Source organism: Plodia interpunctella, chromosome 28, assembly GCF_027563975.2.
Source record: "Plodia interpunctella isolate USDA-ARS_2022_Savannah chromosome 28, ilPloInte3.2, whole genome shotgun sequence".
In the NCBI taxonomy this organism is placed as follows: domain Eukaryota; kingdom Metazoa; phylum Arthropoda; class Insecta; order Lepidoptera; family Pyralidae; genus Plodia; species Plodia interpunctella.
The window spans coordinates 1,199,105-1,220,166 of NC_071321.1; the positions used below are offsets into that span (position 1 = coordinate 1,199,105).

Genomic DNA, 21,062 nt, shown 5'->3' on the forward strand with positions numbered 1-21,062 from the left:
ATAAACCTAAATCACAAAATGTTTAAATTTCATGATTGTTTAGGCGTATTAGCATCAGCAACAGTTGTAGCTAATGTAGTAGAAGTTAATGGATCTAAAGTTGAAGATTCTGTTGATTTTTCAGTGATCGTATTTGTGACTGAAGATAATGAAGGTTCATTGCTAGCTTCAGTTGATGTTGTAGTAGAAGTAGACGAAGTGGACTCTAATGATTTTTCTGTACTTTTGTCTGTTGAAATTGCAGTAGTAGAAAATTCCTCTGTCGTAGTCACTGTACTGTTATGTTCTGTCACAGAATCTTTATTTTGTGTATTTGGCGTATTCTCGCTTTCTTTATTTGCTTCAATTTTTGTGGTATTTTTACTATCCACAGGTAAGTTTTCTTCAGTTTTATTATTTTTATTGCCTGTAACAGGGTTTTGTGTGGTAGTATTTTTGAGATCTTTATTTGGTAGTGGCGTGTCTATTGGTTTTTCTGTAACTGTATTATCGATGTCCTTGTCTTTTTTATCTTTGATGTCAGTAGTAATTCCAGTTATAGAACTACCTATAAAAGGTTTTAAACTTTCAATTATTTCTTCAGTTTCAGTGCCTGGATAGAAAATGAATACATTAGTTACTTGGTCGTTGTCTGTGGCACTGCCATAAATATTATGTGCTTTGACACTGTTATAATTTTCTTCATTTTTAGTTGAATTTGTTTTGGCTTCTTTGCTGATAGTTTTATTATTTTCAAGTTCAGTCTTATGTAATTTATCGTGCGTCGGCTTTTCATCCCTATCTCTATGTTTTCTCAATAAATCATTTGTTGTATTTCCTTTTAAATTAGAGGTATTTGTTATTGGTATTTCTTTATCATCTATGATTAACGTATTGTTTTTAATAAATGGTTCCTTATTTTTTGCAATATCCGTAATTATTGGTTTATTTACCTCTTTCGTTTTATTCAAATCTGTATTACTATTTTTAAACTTCTTCATTTCCCTCGCGACTTCGTCTTTGATCATGATTTTAACACGCTAAAAAGAAGATTTTGATACATTAATTAAACAATATTAGCAAGTTTAGTAGAACTATTAGCTTATTATTTTTATATACTTTTTAAATACTTAATTTTAAAACTTGATAATTTGTGGTAAAATATTTTTTGATGAACGAAATGTTAATATTAGTTATTATTTTAAAAAATAGTTACAATAAAAAATTACAATCATACGTGTACTTACGTCAGAAAGAATCTCCATATAATCGGAAGTCCAATGTGCCAGCCATTTCCAGAATTTGCCCTATATGTCATAAATATAAATATGTCATAAACAAATTTTAACAAAGAAAATCATTACTATTAATGACACCATTACTAATATAAAATAAATATTGATGTCGTATAAAAATACTGGATTAGCTGCCGGCCGGGGCTTTGATACTGTGAGATTTTTTGGGATTAAAAATAATTCCAAGTTATATTTTATCCATGTACCAAATTTCATGTAAATGCATCCACATTTATTTGTACAAACTCTCGCATATTAGTAGGAGGTAAGGATATTTCAATATACTTACGCTTTTCATAAGCTGTTCATATAAATCGCGACTTGCATCTTCGTTTGGCCTAACTCTTTTTAGATTTTTGCTCTGAAAATATTCACCAGTCTTTAACAAATTATACAATTAATATATTTCATATTAAGAACGAGTTTTTTTCATAAAATGTCTGTCTTCTGTCTTCAATAATATCAAATGTAACTAACATCCAAAACGAGTGTTCAATTACAATACCATTATAAATGTGTTATTTGTTTTTATTTATACTTACACGTGTCAAAGATCTAGGAGCTACATTATCGCTATCATCTCTGGGAATATTTTCAATATCTTCTTCGTTAAAGTCTTTCGTATATTCATTATTTTTCGTTGCTTTAGGCTCTCCAATAGCCGGCTTATGTTTATTTATCTCTTCCCTTTTTGTTTCTACGTGTATGTCTTCTTTATCTTCGGTAGGAATAGCAGATTCTTTCTTAGCATCAATAAAGATGTCATCAACTTCTTTAGGATTAGTTGTGATTGTAACTTGAGTTGTAGTTTCTTCAACTATTGGTGTAGTAGGCAATTTATATTCCTGTAAGAGAATAAATTAACATCTTTCTCATTCTAAGTTAATTTCAATGTTGTATATAACACCACAGATATTCAGATTTGTGTTATTGTTATTTTCATTTAATTATTTAATGTGAGTACCTACATTGACATCATAGAACTTAATCGGTTCACCGACGTGATAGTTTATTGGTCGCCACACATTCTGAAATATAATTTTATTTTTGTTATGTTATTCTGGTATATAGTAAATATACCAAATCAATTCTTATTGAGTGTATGCTAACTCTGATAATTTTATTAAAGTTCATACAAATTTGATGAGAAATATATATTCCGAAATTAGATCTTCACAAACAATTTTTTAGGTCAAAATTTCAATGATATAATATTTCTAAAAGCGACAAACTACTGGTATTTTGGAGCGACCACTGCTGAGGATAAACACTGAAAGAAACTCATTTAAACACGAGCTGACGCTGGGTATCGCATCTGGGTATGGCAGCTATCGCGAAGCTAAACAATAATAGAGTAACATCCTACATATTGCTATTTTTATAAGCTTTTTATTTAGTTTCACCTGCCCCGTCGTCTGTCTTTTATCAAATCTTGTTTGTTAGATTTCTCCTACTTCCAGTTGTGTCCTACAGAGTTGAAATTTCCCACGTCGCTTCAGTTTACATGGCAATGCATTATTATGATAAGCATGAACTGATGGTGCAGCCCGGCTCGGCTCCAAACGAGGGGAACTCCTCAACCGTTTACAGCATGGACATGGGTTTTTGTCAGGCGTTCAATGCCATAAGATCTCTTTGACGACAATAAACGCTTGTGGCAAAAACGACATTTTTGTAAAAAAAAAAACTTGTTTATTTTAAGAATTTCGCTTACATTCCATACAGTGCCTTGATCGTCGGATAGATCCATTCCATAACTCCTCACTGTGTTCTCTGGTATATGTGTTGCAGTATAAAAATCGTTGTAAGGTTTTAAGGTAGCGAATATATCATTGATTCTAAATCTCATAGCGCTTTTTAGGTTATCTTGATTAGACTCTTCAGGATTTTCTTCAGTTTCGGCTATCTGTAATATTTTTTCACTTTTTATGTTAAGTATTGATATACATTAGCATGACTGACTAATCTTTGTGGAATTCTGCGTGGACCGAATTTCGAGTCCTGTTTCACCGCTTGCTGACAAAGTATCTGATATCCTATATGTAACAAATCGAATAGATAACGTTAAAATAAGATTTTCACTATTGTTTTAAAAAAAATTACACGTTTTTAAAACTACAAACATTGCTACAATTTGAAATCCGAATTAGCGAAGTCCAAAAATAAATAAATTACCGATTCTCTAAATACTTGAAGGCCAGGATACCGCCCGTATTCAATAGATGGCAGTGTTGGTGCTATAGGGAACTCCTGCGAAAAATATTTTTTAAAAAATAATTTTTTTATCTTTGCTAGGTATTGCCGTTACCATCAAATTCAAATTCAAATCATTTATTCAGAAATTAGACCTTCACAGGCACTTTTTCTCGTCAATCTTTATATTTATAGTTATTTCTCACAAGCTACAAACTACTGGCGATTAAACCTAAGTATAGTCGAAATTATAACGGATAGATCTACCGCAAGTTATCAATTACACCTGGATGTAACCAACAGAGACCGACTGCAGCTAGGACAAGCCGCATTTCGTGGCTTAGCCGTAACATAACATTCAATCTTGAAAACTCCAACTGCGCGTTCTAGACTAGTCGGGTCGTCCGTGATTTTGAGCACAGCGCCATCTGTCGGTAGTTGCGAACCACCAGTGCGACTTGTAGCGTCGTTGCGTCTGTGGTGTTGTAATGTTAGGTGCTATAGATGTCGCCACTAACCTAACCCCTCACCTAACCAACTTGCAATAGGGTCAAGTCAAGTTTATTTAACCCCTGTAACTGTACATTTGAGCTTAAATTTGTATTACTTACTTTTTTTTACACATTCATATACAAATGAAACAAAATATACGGGCATAATATTAAATGCAGTATTTGTATTTAAGTACTTACTTCGTCATTGAGGCTTCTTTTAACTCTTGGTGCAGAAGTAGGCGCAGCAGTGCTTGTCTGTAATAAAAAAAAAACTGCAATAGATAGCAAAAAAAAAACAATTTTACAAAAATAACGTCACGGCTGCCGTTCTCAATTAAGTCTAATTTTATTAAACGTATTATGTATTTGTATGGAAATTCGTTTACACACATTCGTTGTGAGAATACATTTTTGTGTACACCATTTAAAACCATTCAGTTTGAAATTATATTATTGGCATGTCGTCCGCCATATTGATTTTTTAATGACGTCACATAGAATACAAATATTTACATTTTTATTTTTACTAAATTTGTTGTTAGCCATGATTTAATAGGGGTTTTTAAATCTAAGTATACTATTATTATGAAGATGCAAGCGTTTGTGTATGTTTGAAGCGGGTAATATCTGCTAACTACCGAACCGATTTCAAAAATTCTTTCACCATTAGGAAAATTATTCAATGTTGCTGATATTTTATCTCAAAATTCCCACGGGAGCGAAGACCCGGGCAATATCAAGTGTTTATTATTTTTATGAGAGAACAACGTACCTCTACTTTTTCTGTAGAATTTGTAGTGCCATTTTTAGTAGTACCAACCATGCCAGTGTCGGTAGAACTTACAATGCTGGCAGTAAAGTCTTTAGTAGAACTTGTCATTTCAGGTGTTTCAGTGGTCTGAAAATACATATTCCTGATTTCAATAACCGCTATTATTTCTCGACTCCTCTGTCGGTCCGTCTGTCTGTTCGTCTGTCAGGCAATATGTCATGAACCATGATAGACAGTTGACATTTTTAAAGATGATGTATTTCAGTTGCCACTTTAAATTAGATGCTAAAAAACAACAAAAGCTTTTGTGGCCAATATGATATTTTTGCAACAAACTTATATAAAACTGTAATGTAATTTAAGAAAGCAACTTACAGTGCTTTTTTTAAAGCTAGCGCTGTATCTTTCCCGCTTTAGTCTATCGAATAAAAACTGCCTTTGTTGAATCTGTAAGTTTATTTAAATCGATTATATTTGTAATAATATGATTAATAATATGAAAAATCCAAACAAAATCAATCAAGATTACCTACTTTCTTCATCTTATTGAAAGGAATTTAATTACAATTTTGATTTTTTCCGGATTTTCGACATTATATTTTACTAGATGTTACCGCCCGCGTACTTCAAACTACATGTATGCAAAATTTCAAGAAGATTGGTTGAGTAAATAGCACGTGAAGATGTAACAAACAAACTTACTTTCGCATTTATACTATTAGTTAGAATAGTCAGCGACTACATAAACCTTCTTCTTGAATCACTTTATTTAAAAAAATCGCATCAAAATCCGTTGCGTAGTTTTAAAGATTTGAGCATACATAGAGACAGACAGATGGCAAATGACAGAACAAAATGGAAGGAACTTACATACTGTGCCGACCCCACATGAGTGGGATAAGGTCAAGAAGAAGAAAGGGACAGACAGCGGGAAGCGACTTAGTTTTATTTAATATAATAACACAAGGCTTTTACCTTTTCATTGTCTATATTATCTTTTTCAGTAGCCATTTCAGACACCTGAAATAATCACAACATAACATATTAACGTATAGTGAATAAAAACATGTTTTTGGTACTGTTACGTCATCTGTGTACCAAATAATTAATCTTTATCTTTGTCTTTGTGTTCTCGAAGGTTGCAATTTGCATTACGTCTGTTTCCTAGAGAATATATTTTATATACATAGCGTATTATAAGCCCCGTGCTCATACGAAACGGGGTGATAGGGTACCTTAGGTAGATCCTTTATACGAAGTATTGCGTACTTGGCGCAAGTACAAGGTACAGGTACAGTAAAAGGCAAGTACTTTAGTACTTGTCTCTGAACCGAGAGGCCCCGGGTTCGATCCCCGATCTTTTTCTGATTGGTCTTGGATGTTTATCTATATATGTATTTGCTATAAAATATAGTACCGTGGTGTTAGTATCCCATAATACAAGTCTCGAACTTACTTTGGGGCTAGCTCAATCTGTGTGATTTGTCCTAATATATTTATATTTATTTATGTTGTGCCACTATCAAAAATGTTCAAAATGACTTACCTCTTCTAATGTATTTTCATCTTCTTCACCACTAGCATCCTCTGGTTCAATATTAGCTGAATCATGCACTTCCTGAAAGAAGTACCTACTGGAAAATTTGTATTTGTTCTCACATGTTTTTACCGAATATAATACCGAAATACATATAAATAAAAAAATAAATAAATGTGGGCCGTTGAGTTTCTCTCTCTCTCTCTCTCAGGTTTGCATATTCCCGATTTCGTTCGGTGTGTGGCCGGAAAGCACGGGGACAGCGTAAAAAAAAAAACGTTAAAATTTTAAAGATTCGGGCTGTGATTTTACAACCAGCCGTCTGCCTGACGTCAACCCTCTTTGGGAATGCTGTTGGCTGTGTGTCACTTGGTCGCTTCGTGCGATATTCATTTCCCTAGGTGTAACTAAAAGCACTCGTGCAACGCAAAGCACGCATTCGCGTCGTAAATCACTTACTGTTTCATGAATGTCGTTGTCAACGTACTGGAATCCATGTCCATTGGTGAAAGGTCTCATTGTTTCGTCCATTTCGATTCGCAGCCGGTTCAACTGGTCGGGCTCTGACTGCCCCTGAAAATACGGGCCTATAAATAAATAAGTTTCTAATACCGGCTACTCACTATCAACGAGATCAGAAAAGTAGCACCCAAGTAAACACGCTATGATGAGTGGATTTTATATGTATGTAAACTAGCTGATGCCTGGGGACTACGTTCGCGTGGCCGAACAATTTTTGGTAAGGAGTCAAAACTGTTAGGGAAATTTAATTGTACAGATAAATGTAACGATCTATACATACAGAAGATGCTAATCAGACTGAAAAAGTATATTTTCTATAGTTTAGCTGAACTAATATGACCCTTCTTCAGGTGTTCCAGATCTTCGATTTAATAGCTCAACAGAAAATGCTCATCAGACTGAACAACTTTTATTAGAGCGTCATTTCTATATTCCCTATAGTTTAGCTGTACCATCATAGGTCTACATCAGGTGTTCCAGATTTTCGATTTTTATATCTCATCAGTAAATGCTCATCAGACTGAATAACTTTTGTTAGGCGTCATTTCAATATTTCCTAAAGTTCAGCTGTACCATCATTGTTCTCCATCAGGTGTTTCAGTTTTCAAAGTAATTTATACCCTATATGTTGCGCTATATAAAAAAAAAGTTTCATTATAATCCGTCCAGTAGTTCCGAAGATTGGCGTGTACAAACAGACAGATTTTTTTTTCAAATTCTTAACTCTGTTGCTGTGTCTCTATCGCCTAATTTTATTTTTATGTAAATATATTCAATGTACAGGATTTTTTTTCTACTGTTTTATTATATGTATTGATTTTTTTTTTACAAGCCTTTATTTAGTTTCGCCTGTCCCGTTGTCTGTGATCAAATCTTGCAAGTTAGATTTCTCCCACTTCCAGTCGACCTACAGAGTTAAAATTTGCCACGTCGCTTCAGTTTCCATGACAATGCATTATTATGGTAAGCATGACCATATGGTGCAGCCCGGATCGGCTCCAATCGAGGGAACTCCCCGTTCACAGCACGAACATGGGATTTTTGTCAGGCGTTAAATGCCATAAGATCTCTCTGACGATAATAGAAGCGTATGGCAAAAATGTCATTTTTGTAAAAAACTTGTTCTTACTTATTATGTAAACAATCTCACGATGTGTTTTTATGATTCTACAGCAATATTAATAAATGTAGACTATTTAGAAGATTACTTTCGTGGTTAATAAATGTTTAGAACGTTTGATTGATTTATTTTCAACAAAATTCAATAATTAGTACTGTGAAGATTGTTTACATGTTAGGCCACCTGTAAACAGTCAATTATATTGCGCAATATGAACGAATGAAAAGGATACACGACTAAATTGAGACATACCCTTTTCTTGTTGAACTTATACAGCTATACCGACTCTTGCACCGGGCCAGATATCCATTCAGTTCATTTATATTTCACAATATAATGAATTACCTCAAGTTTGACATCTCCGTAAGGCCTCTCAATGATATGATAGTACACAATCTCCCGTAGCGTGGGTTTCTCGGGTTTTGGCGCGAAAAGCGTTGTTATCCCTTTTCCCCCCTCTTGGATTTCGTAGATGTCCCGTGGTGGAGTCTGTAGCTGGTATAAACCAAGATTATACTATACTAGATGATGCCAGCTACTTCGTTCGCGTGGCCGAACAATGTTTCATTCAAATCCGTCCAGTGCTTTCGGATTGGCGTGATCATATATACATACAGAAAGACAGAAAAAAAATATTTTTTTTTTGTTTTCTATTATTGTTTTTAAGTCCGTCTGTCTATCCATTTTAGTCAAAAATACAAAATGTACAGATAAAATATTTTAAATGTTTTAATAAATGTAATTATGTTTTATTTTATAGATGTCATACGGTGATGTGTCATAGAATAACCTATTTTGCGGAAATTCTAGCATTGCAATTTTTTAATAGAGCATATGAATTTTTGTCTGTCGTTTCGTTTTAAATGTCAGCTTTCGATTAAAAAAAAATAATTTGATGTATTTTTATCTTTATTGTACTCTGGCTATTTGGCTCCACAATGTCGTCGAACAGTTCGCCAAAATTTCGCGGATTCGGTATACATTGCTGGTTCTGGTACATAATAGCACTCATAGTAACCACGCAATGTTCATGGATTCGCGTCTCTGTCCGAGTCTGGTGACAGCGTGGAGCCGGCACGACGTTACATGGATAAACTTACCTCTAACGTGGGTATCGCATGTGCGCTTATAATGAACAGTCCAAACAGCAGTAATGACAATGATACCTGAGAAATATATAACACTAGATGTTGCCCGGTGCTTCGCTCCCGTGGGAATTTTGAGATAAAATATAGCCTATAGCAATCTTGGATAATGCACCTTTCTAATGGTGAAAGAATTTTTGAAATCGGTTCGGTACTTTTGGAGATTACCCGCCTCAAACATACAAACTCACAAACGCTTACCTCTTTGTATAATAAAAGTATATACAACTAGCTTTTTCCCGCGGCTTCGCCTGCGCGAGTACGAGCACACGAGAACATTATTCCTTCTCCATATTTTAAACTACATGTATGCAAAATTTCAAGAAGATTGATTGAGTAGATAGAGCGTGAAGAGGTAACAAACAAATAAACTTACTTTCGCATTTGAAATATTAGTTAGGATAATACATTTTTATTAGCCTATTAATGACTTAGTTTAAGTAATTTTTTGACGTCAATAAGTGATACATCACTTATTGACGTCAAAAAATTATTAGGATGGTATACAAGCATCCTATATTGAATAAAGAATTTTGAATTCGATGTGTCCCACCCACTGATAGGCAATTAACTGATTTCAATCTAAACTATTATTATAAAGAGGTAAGCGTTTGTGAGTTTGTATGTTTGAGGCGGGTAATCTTGGAAAATACCGAACCGATTTAAAAAATTCTATCACCATTGGATTTAGAAAGGTATATTAACCAAGATTGCTATATTTTATGTCAAAATCCCCACGGAAGCGAAGCCATGGGTAACATCTAGTTATTAGATAAAAAAATGCAATTAAAGTTTATTCTACAATCCGTTTATTCTTACAAGTCTTATTATGTAAACAATCTCACCATGTATTTTTATGATTAACAGCAATGTAAATTAAAATATACTTTTTAGTAAATTACTGTCGTGGTTAATAAATGTTATACTTTAGAATGTATGGGTTTGAAAGGATATTTGATTTATTATTTTAGATTTATTTCAGTAATTTTCAACAATAAGTGCCTATTGTAAAAAATGTTTACATGTTAAGTAAGTCAGAAAATGTGACGAAAATATGTCACGGCTTGTGAATACCATGGAATTAGTACTCCCTTATGTGTTACATAGTTATAAATAAATAAATATATTAGGACAAATCACACAGATTGAGCTAGCCCCAAAGTAAGTTCGAGACTTCTGTTACGTGATACTAACTCAACGATACTATATTTTATAACTAATACATATATAGATAAACATCCAAGACACGGGCCAATCAGAAAAAGATTATTTTCCATCATGACCCGACCGGGGATCGAACCCGGGACCTCTCGGTTCAGAGGCAAGCACTTTACCACTGCGCCACCGAGTTCGTCAAATGATAGAATCAAAGTTATATGATAGATACTCACCACGACCCTCATTTTTCCGTCTCCACAGATACAGTCACTAACAGAATGCTATCTCAAGTTAAATCTCAGAGTTTAAATATTACAACTAATAGTTTTTTTATCTGACCTTATCTGGAATCTTATCGAAATTTCCAATTGAATCATTCACAGATTTTAATGGGATAATTAATAGAGATTCTTTAGATAATATAGGCTGGTCCAATGGTTAAGCCCGCCTGTGAACCGAAATGAGATTCGAATCTTACTGCTATACATATATACAAGAAAATCATACATGTTCTATAGATCCCTTACCCTTACATCCTTATTCTTCTTCATAGTCGTATTCCTCATGGCTGAGGGTCATGGTCATTACATGGAATGAAAAACACGTAACAACTTTCTTGGCATTATTAATGGAGATGTTTGCCATTGCCTTCTCCATCCTTATACATATTATAAAAAACAAAGTCTTCTGCCGCGTTTGCCTGTCTGTTCGCGATAAACTCAAAAACTACTGCACGGACTTTCATGCGGTTTTTACTAATAGATAATGTGATTCCTGAGGAAGGTTGAGATGTATAATTTATTGTGGATTAGTCTAATAATATTTTGTAACATTCACGTGCACACGTAGACGCAATAAAGATAATTGTGTGATCTAGTTCTCATCTGGGTGGATTACATACTCGGCTGTGACGCTTGAAAGCCTTAAAAAATCGTCTAATAAATATATATATATATATTAAAAATAAATAAATAATATTTGGACAAATCACACAGATTGAGCTAGCCCCAAAGTAAGTTCGATACTTGTGTTATATTGTATAAACAAATACATATATAGATAAACATCCAAGATCCGGATTAATCAGAAAAAGATCATTTTCCATCATGACCCGGTTTCCTCCCGGTTCAGAGGCAAGCACTTCACCACTGCGCCACCGAGGTCGTCGAATAAAATTTGCAGATAATCATGACACAACAACTGATTTAATCAAGTTAATTATCAGAAAGTAGAAATGGTTTTGAATCTACATTTGTGTAAATAATCCACACGTTGTCGTTAGTCTTTAATTACTTCGCCAATTAACCCATATCTGTTCGTAATTACCTATATCAATAATTACAACCACAGTTGTTATTTTTACTCGATATTTTTGTTCGAAACTTGTGTTGTAAGATCAGCTCAGCCAGATGACTCAGCGATATTTGACAACATGTAGATAAACATCCAAGACCCGTCCATTGGAGGTCTTGCGTTCGATCCAAGAGGTTATGTTAAGAATAAATATAATCTTTTTTAGATTGACCTAGTTATCTACATGTTTTCAAATATAATATCACTGAGTTAGTATCCCAATCAGTCCGGCCATTACGGAGGTCGTCAAAACGAAAAGAAACATAGAACAAAAATGAAATAAATACAATTTTCAATTTGTTTTATTGCCATAAAATCAGTGTTGCATAGGATTTGCCGTCGAAGATGGATTCACGTATTTATTTGGTTTTATCATGGCCCCGTTGCCACCGCTTGCCATATCATTGTCTATGAAAAACTTACTTTTCGTCTCCATTTTCATGACTTCACTATTGACAGGACTTTTCGGCATGATCATTTTGGCGTTTCCGTTCATGACGTCGTTTGTGTGTTGTTTGTTGTCCGCGTGTATGTGACCGTGGTAAACTACATTAGCTACTTGGCTATTAGGTTTGTCTGGAAGAACATAAGGATGTTGATAAGCATAGATAAAAGGTATACCGTATGTATCATTTTTGGGATTCATTTGTTTAATAAGATTGAAATTTTCTCTAGGGGAATATAATGGTAACTCTTTTCGCTTGTTGACCTCATCTCGGTAGTCTAAAGACTTCTCCACAGGCCTTTCTGTAGTCTTTTCGTATTTGTCTTCAATCTTGTCTATGAGTTTAACTAAAAACGCTTCTAACATTTCCGTGTTTCTGTCAATTTTGTTCAATATTTCCTTAGTGAGCTTACCATTTTTCTCTATAATGTTTATCAGCTTCTTGTCCGTTGCTTTTAGCGGTATTGTCGGTATGTTAACTGGTGTGAGCGGTACATTTACTGGCACAGTGGGTACATTTGCTGACATTGTGGGCACGTTTGCTGGCACCGAGGGAACATTTACTGGCATGGCGTTAGGTACATTAACAGGAACAATAGGAGGAGGTGGCGGAGAGGTGACAACTGTAACAGGCTGTGGTACAGTGACACTGGCAGCAAAAAGCTGTTGAGGATTCGGAGTGACTGCAGGAATCGGGGGTCCATTTTGATTAACCCCCAAAACTGTTGCCAATAATTTACTGAGTTCACTCTTTTTAATTTGGATCGCGCGAGTTTCTCCAGGCAACTTTATATCTAAAACCTCGTCTGAATCACTTTGATTGAGTACTAGAATTTTATCCAAATGTTGTTTTTCTTTATTTAGATGAGCCAATTGTAAATCTATCATGTCTTTGTGTCTTTTCAACATCGATTTAATTTTGTATTGTTGCGCCTTCAACCTTGGACTCACTGTGGTTGTTGTTATAACTGTTTCATTTTTTCTTTTGCCTCGAGTTATATTCTCAATGTTCTCAATTTTAGATATTTCCGATACGTTCACTAAAGAGTAAAAACGCAAACCATCTTTGTCATAACTCTTGTTGATACTCGTATGAATTTCTTTGAAGCCAGATTTTAATTCAGTTATGTTTTTAGGCATGATTTTCACCGAGAGTTTGTACTTAGCTTTTGTTGTATTTGGAACTGACAATTTTACTGTCGAATTATTTTGTATGTGATTGTAATTTTCAGTCGTAGGCTCAAACACTGGAACTGGCATTTCATATTGTTCAATATTGTATTTATTTTCTACATCGGACATAACGTTTCTTATATTGCCGTAAACAGCTGGAGACATGTCGTTTTCTTTTGATTTCGTTATCTCTTCCATGAATACATGAGGATATTTTGACATCAATGGATTATGTCTTGATCGCCCGTCGAAAACATGTGTTACATAGTTTTCTACTGGTTGACTCTCCTCCATCAGGTACGCTTGGCCTTGGTTTTGACCGTAGTCAAAAGTGTCTTCACCTTTGTCGGGTCTTTCTTGCATCCTTTCGCCATTTCCTTCATCTCCAGGTAATACTTCTCTAATAACAGCCCTATTGGAGAAATCATCTTCATTTGACACAACGAATATATTATGATCCTCTTGGCGTTTGAATGGCACTTGTCTAGTTATGCCACTTTTATCTGTCGCAATAATTCTTATTTTATCAATATGACGCTTCAATCTCTTTTTGTTGATGAAAAGCTTGTTAGTTTTAGTTTGCAAGAATTTATTTAACTTCCTTCTAGTATTTATATTTGAATATTTTTTGACAGTGATTGACCTTTTCTTCCGATACTCCTCTAACATATTTGCCAAAGAGAAGATTTCGCTCGGCTTCAATTTCTTGTCAAATATATCCATTGTTATTGGTTTTTCAGTCATGTTTTCTACCTTTTGCTTGCTGATTACTTGCTTAACATTGTTCATTTTTATCCCGAATATTTCTTGATAGCTTTTATAAGGAAGTATGTGTTTGTTATATACCATTTTATATTCATTGGAGTGATAATCTTCCTGGACGGCAGAGCGGCGTATTATGTTGTGATCATCAGGTATTATAGCGTTATTGTTGTAATCATACTGATTTTTGTACTGTGTTTCTGAATTGTATTCCTCAATTGGTTCAGTTTTGCCATAGTTGTGGTTGTATGCTTTAACGAGATTGTCTACTCCTGTAAATATCCTCATCGTGTCCGGGTCTGGTTCTTCATCAGTATACTGATTAAAACCTACAGAAATACCACTGTGGTCGAGATCTTTTACGAAAAATTTAAGATTACCCAAGTCATAATAATTCGTAGCTAGCGCTTCTTCAGAATTTTCTGTGTTTAGAGGTTTTTGTAGCCTCTGTGGTATGCCATTGAAGGTCAAAACTCTGTTGTAGTCTACATCTACCTCGGACATTTCTGCAGAGTTCAATGCCTTACTAGGTTGCAAGAAACCAGGGCCAGAGTATGTCTGTTTCCAACTCTCTCCAAGTTTATCGTAAATTCCTGGCACTTCGTTTTTATTTGCATTCACTAATTTATAGGCTTTACCTATAGGATTCAAGTGTCTGCGTTCCACTGTGTTCCTTTTAAGTGGCCCCACTTTTTTAAACACAATCGAGCTGTCATGGCTGCGTTGCTCCAAAATGTTTTCGACTAAAGGATTTTGTATTCTTTTTTTCACATGTGCGTGATAATGCTTTTTTGTTTTATTAGCTTTTGCTTCGACATTTGAATGAATCGCATTTTCTATTTTCTCGATAAGGTTTCTTATCAGCTTCTTTCGTTTTTCCCCTTTCATTCCTTTGCTATCAAAGTGGGTTTCGATTTCGACATACAATTCATCATCTTCAGCTTTAGTTTTGTTATTTATTGGGTAATGGATTTTTATATGTCGTTTAAAACGTTTATTATTGATACTTCTTTTGCTGTTCAAGTATTCATTGGAACTGCTTTTTAAATGATCATATTTCTTGAAATAATTTGCTATAGCTTTATTGAGATACGATTGCGGTATATTGAATTTGACCGGTGTACTTTCGAATGCGTCTATATCATCATTTTTGTTAGTAGTGTCTTGGGTTGCTTCTTTATAGTTCTCGGTTTGTTCCAAGTCAGTTTTTGGCAATTTAGCTGTTGTTGATTTCAATGAATTGCTTGGCTCACTGGATAATATCTTTACTTTGATTGGTTTGCCATTGTAAACGAATTTGATAATACCTTGGACATCTTTTGTGTTTCTGAAAATAAAAATAGTTAACTGTTCAATTATAGGATCAGATAATGTTAATAACAAAAGATACACGAAGCAGTTTAAAATAATTATTAATTTGACAAAATTAAGTCATAATAATTATAAGATAATGACGTCCGAGAACAAATCAAAAGCCACATGGCAAATTATAAATCAAGCTAGACTAAACATACCAAAAGAAACAATAAGTCGAATTAAAGTTGATGATCACTATATAACAAATCCAGAGGGAATAGCTAATTCATTTAATAATTATTTCATTGACAAAATCAAACCAGAAAAAAGAAGTCGAGCCAATATCATGTCTGCTATTACCCATAGACAACATCATGTGAGTCACTTAATAAACCTTAGTATAGAAGCTGGTGTTTTCTCTCAAGACTTAAAAACTACCATAATTAAACCTTAATTTTAAAAAAAATACAAAGAACTAATGCAATATTATCGACGTATAGCTTTAAATTCTATATTTTCAAAGGTTTATGAAAAACATTTTTCTAACCAATTAAACGTCTATTTTGAAGATAAAAAAGTTTTGTGTAATGAACAAAAGGGGTTTCGTCGTAATAAAAATATAAATATGGCCATCTATGATTTTTTGAAAATTGTATTAACTGAATTTAACATCAGAAAACCCATATGCTCTATATATTGTGATATGACACAAGCTTTTGACTATGTTCAACATGACATACTACTAGACAAGCTAGAAGCGTACGGAATTAGGGGTAATCTGTTGAATTTAATAAAATCATATTTATCTAATCGTAAACAGTTAACAGAAATTTCAAAATTCAATCCTAAAACAAAATCGGAACAACATTACTTATCAACTGAACGTTCTGTATTATATGGTGTTCCACAAGGTAGTGTGCTTGGGCCCCTTCTTTTCATAATCTATATTAACGATCTTCCAAACACTACCAAACATAATATGACTTTGTTTGCGGACGATAGCACGGTAACAATAAAATGTAATGATGTAAATCTTTATCAATTAGATATTAATGCAACTTTAATATCAATAATTGAATGGCTTGATAACTTAAAGCTTAATAACTTAAAGATAAATCTTGACAAAACTAATATAATGAATTTTAGTCAAAGACCGCTTGATACGGAAAATTATAAAATTCAAGGCCATGTATTGAAAGTTGATTCAACAAAATTTCTAGGGCTAACTATAGATTCTAAATTAAACTGGAAAACCCATATCAATGGTCTTAGTAAAAGACTTCGTAATTCGGCGTTTGTACTATTTAAACTCTCAAATGAATTAAACATAAAAGCGCTTCTTACAGCTTATCATGGTTTAGTGGAATCAATACTTAGATATGGAATAATTTTTTGGGGCAATTCGACGGATAAGGATATAGCTTTTTAAATGCAAAAACGCTGTATTCGCGCAATGTTTAGACTCCAAAGCACTGATAGTTGTCAGCCGTTTTTTTAAGAACACAACATTCTTGAGGTAGCAACATTTGTGAAAACCAATGGTCATTTATTCCCTCGTCTAGCTGATGTTGTATTGAGGAATCATCGAGATATCTATCGATTATGCATGCACCCATCAAAAACTGCTTTACTCGGTAATAGCATAATATGTATGACACCGAAAATTTACAACAAAATTCCAAATCAATATAGAAGCTTAAATTTAAATCTATTTAAAAAGCACCTCAAGTCTTTATTAACTGATAAATGTTATTATACTTTAAATGATTTCTTTAATGATAGACTCGGATAGAATTTAATGCTAGTATACATTAATTCTTTTTTTGTTTTGGATTTGTAGTGGATAGCATGCTCCTCTTTATTTATTTATATTTGCATACCTGTATTCGGTAAAACATGTAGTTTTAATTCATTATGACATCAATTTGTATATTTGTACTCATGTTTATGGCAAATAAATGTTTTCTTTATTTCATTAATAATGGCTTTAGGATGATGTTTGGGCTGTCTCGCAGGTGTAGTGCATCAGATATGTTTGCTCAGGCGCATACTGATGATTTCTTTGCAATCATGAGAAAAAGAGCTGCCTCTATGCTCAAGAGAGTTCGCAGCAGTACAAACACCATCCTGAAAACCATTTCCAACCGGTATGACTCGCCCTTGCTGATGTCATGGGTAAAACTGTGCATCACAGGACGCCAAATTGTGGCAAAATAAAAATTTGTTTATTTTGTATTTATTACTAACATAGCAAGTAAGTATAAATTGTTACTAATATTTATGGACTGTTTTGATGGTCTGAAATAAAGATGATTATTATTATTATTATTATATTATTAAATAGTTTAGTATGCGTAGACAGAAGGATGTTTTACCCAGCAGTGAGTTGAGGAAGGTTGTTGATGATAATGGTGAAGAACAAGTTAATCACATTGTAGAATTAAAATCCAAGATTAAATTTGACATTTTCTTCACAGTATAATAAAGAAACGATATTCGTCTGTTATCTTGTGGCATAATATACTTAAAAAATGTCACAGGAAATTGTTATAAATGCGAACGTTAGGAAAGAATACAACTTACTAAATCAAATTATTTTGTACGTGCGTATATTATAAACTTGTATATAGGACATTATCTCGTGAAGGCCTAGGCGAGTCTATTCCAAGGTTTCCCGAAGTTGTTTGGACTTAAAGTCTCTCTATAGGGCACAAATAATGTCAAAATACTTACAAAAGGCTATCTCGCTTCTGTGTATCTTCCATTCCACTAATATCAATTATTGCTCTGATTATCATGGGCTCTGAAAATAGTCACGAAATAAATATAACATACACCAAAAGTCAGAAGGTTTACCACGAAACCTACAAACACATAGCACGTTACTATCATGCTGTCATATTTTCCCATATCGTATACGCATCGTGTAAAAAAAGAGAAAGCGTATGGACGCAATGACGTGATTAACGTTTCCTGGTAGCTCAGTAGTAGATGGAATACGCTCAAATGTGAGAGATATATTGTAATCAAAGATAAAGAAAAAGAAAACGAGCTAGCGTAGCCAAACGAAATATAATAATATTTCAGATCCATCTCATCCAAAACGGAAAGATTGACCAGGCATAAAAGATATTGCGCTTTGTCCCGTTTCTACTCGTGTATTTATAATATGCATTTATCTCTTTTGTATGAACGAAACGAGAGATAACGAAGTATTTTTCTCAGTCTACGGTTCTAAAGAACTTACTTTCAGACTCAGAAGCCTTCCTCGTCTTGTATTTTGTCTCTTTCTTTTCTTTTTTTGCGACTGCGTCACGTATTTGATCCTGAAGGTCTTTGCATTTAGTTAGTTCCTCAAAGAATTTATCTTCTTCATTATTCTGAATTTCTTGCTGTTTCAAAACTTTGGGCTTGTCTTTTTTGGAAACAGGGTTATCTGTTAAGAAAATGGCAAAATAAACATAAATGCACAATTAAAAAATAATTTCAACATTTAATTCAGTAAATCTCAAAATATTTTCATGCAAATAAAAACTCTTAAAATACTGAAGTTAAATTGAAAATCGATTTTATTAAATTCACCTTGTATTTTGTCTGGAAATTCCATTTTTTTGGACAACACATTGATCTTCCTGTAAACTTCATTCAAATCCATGTGCCCTATGATTCCTTGCAAGAGAATATCATGCATTGCTAAATGTAGCATTTCTTTGTGGCTTTTGTCCTCTGTTTTGCTTTTATTGTCATTCGTATCGTTTTTTTCTACGGCTGTTTTGTCAACTTTGCCAGTGTTATTAACTTCTGCCACAATTGTAGGCGCCTTTACTTCTTTAGCTCTTTGATCTTTATTGATAGTTATTTCACTCTTCCGGTTTTCATTTGGCATAATTGGTTTTCTGTCGTCAATAGAATTGGAACTGAACTCCTCTGCATCAAGTTGTTCCAATAAGGCATTGAGGTGGTTGGTTAGGACATTCTTTAAGTTTGGGTTTTGGAGGTGGAACAAGAAGGAGTTTGTTTCTGTAATACCAATAATAATGTAATAAAATTATTCTATATTACAAGAATTATTTTAGTGCGTGCTTGCGCGTTGTAGGGAAACTTAATAATAATTATAATAATTATAATAATCATTCGATTATATCAGGCAGTAAATAAAGTTTACATAAACAATTGTGGCCCATATAAATAAGCTAAGCTATTAGTGGCCTTATCAAAATTCCAAAAAATATTTGTCAGACTGTAATAATATTCGTTCCAAGTACTAACTATTAGGCTTACGCAATTGGTTTTTACTTCTTTTAGAAAAAGATGGTCGTCTCGTTTTAGATTTTTTTTAATGAATAGATCGAAAGATATAATATACTAATTTAAGATGATCAGTTGTTCAACTTATTGTTATTTACTGGTAGTATTTTTTTTTTACATGTGCGATGTCCTTAAATATCGATTACTAAAGATATATTTTATTTAAATTCAAGTCTGTTTCTTACCTAAAGATCTTTTGTTTCTAAATGATTCCTCTTCATTGACGTAAACGTCGTCTTTCCTATAGCCTTCTTCATCTTCTTCATAATTCCTCGCCTCATTGAATATTATTTCAGGCTTCATCTCCCTGAGCAGGTTTGCAGTTGATTCTTCATTCGGCTCTGTTCCATGAAGTACGGGAGCTAAAACGACAATAATTTTTAAATTACAGTTTTGCATAGATACTATTTCTTACGAATATATAGCTATTTGTTACAAAAATCATATATATTCTAAGGGAATTTCTTGTATAGTTATTGTAGGACAAATTTATCTGGGTGAAGGCATTGCTACTGTTGAATACGATGCTTCATGAGGTCAAGTTACACTACCGCACCGCTCAACGTCCTCTTTACACATGCTTTATAATCATATCTACACTAATCTACTATAAAAGGAAGCGTTGTTAAGTTTATATTTTAGGGGGAAATCTTCGGAATTACTCAACCGATTTCCAAAATTCTTTCACCACGAGGAGGCTACATTATACCTGTGTTACATATGGTACTTTTTATCCTGATATTCCCATGGGAGCGAAGCTCGCAGCCACAGTCAGTGTTATAGAAATAAATACCACTTACTTTTCTCCTTCTTCGACAGCAGCCCATCGATGTCAACAAATACATTGGTCAATATGACTGTGAAAATAAATGCAATCACCAGCAGAGATAGACAGAATACTCTGTAGAATATAACATCGTAATCGCATCTTGACATTGATCAATCTAATCAATTATTACTAATCAAAATAAATAGTAACTTTCGATTCGGAAACTAACCAAATGCAAGCTTAGTTAAAGTAACAATGAGTTGCTAATAATGTTTCGAATAGGCATCAACTTTTAAAAAAAGGTCGTGTTTGTAAAATAGTCGATAAGGATTTTGTCATTTTGCCACGATTTTTACAAAGATGTTTGTGAAATCTTGTAAATACGATCCATTAAATTTAGCCTACATTTAATGTTCGTCGTTTTTAGAAGATTTTGTTTGCTTTTTTTTTTGTGTCAGCGGTTAGATTTTCCACTGCGGCTTCTTTCTTCTCGAGTTTATTGATGTTATTACCCAAATTTTAACTGTTATCGTCTGGACATGACAGAGAAAACTCTCATCTTCGCGTGTTACCAGTTTCTTATCTTGGTGTGCTGCATACAGGGCTCGTTGTATAATAAACATTGAAATTTTGAAAATTCGACTGTAATTTTACAACCCACTTCAACCTTTCTTGGGAATGCTATCAGTTGCCAAAACTATGTATCCCTTAATCGCTTCAGACGACATAACGATACAGTAT

At 33.7% G+C, this 21,062-nt stretch overlaps 2 protein-coding genes across 3 annotated transcripts; both read right to left on the minus strand.

The window, feature by feature from the left end:
* Positions 1 to 29: 29 nt before the first annotated feature.
* Positions 30 to 10,538, minus strand: LOC128681699 (uncharacterized). Its single transcript, XM_053765808.1, has 16 exons — positions 10,449 to 10,538; positions 9,013 to 9,078; positions 8,258 to 8,407; positions 6,730 to 6,843; positions 6,280 to 6,351; positions 5,709 to 5,753; positions 5,109 to 5,180; positions 4,734 to 4,859; positions 4,160 to 4,216; positions 3,450 to 3,524; positions 2,989 to 3,180; positions 2,243 to 2,302; positions 1,817 to 2,119; positions 1,564 to 1,635; positions 1,227 to 1,286; positions 30 to 1,019 (listed from the first exon to the last, which is right to left on the minus strand). Exons 1-16 carry the CDS (start codon positions 10,458 to 10,460, stop codon positions 30 to 32), a joined length of 2,466 nt encoding a protein of 821 aa, XP_053621783.1. The 5' UTR covers positions 10,461 to 10,538.
* A 1,317-nt stretch (positions 10,539 to 11,855) lies between these two features.
* Positions 11,856 to 20,600, minus strand: LOC128681795 (uncharacterized). 2 transcript variants are annotated; one of them, XM_053765980.2, is made up of 7 exons: positions 20,353 to 20,600; positions 19,738 to 19,914; positions 18,827 to 19,264; positions 18,492 to 18,680; positions 17,978 to 18,047; positions 12,427 to 15,275; positions 11,856 to 12,144 (listed from the first exon to the last, which is right to left on the minus strand). In XM_053765980.2, the coding sequence occupies exons 1-7, from the start codon at positions 20,486 to 20,488 to the stop codon at positions 11,885 to 11,887; spliced, it is 4,119 nt and encodes a 1,372-aa protein (XP_053621955.1). In that variant the 5' UTR covers positions 20,489 to 20,600; the 3' UTR covers positions 11,856 to 11,884. The 2 variants fall into 2 exon arrangements, with proteins under 2 accessions (XP_053621955.1, XP_053621954.1); XM_053765979.2 differs by having other exon boundaries at positions 11,856 to 15,275.
* Between the last annotated feature and the right edge of the window lie 462 nt (positions 20,601 to 21,062).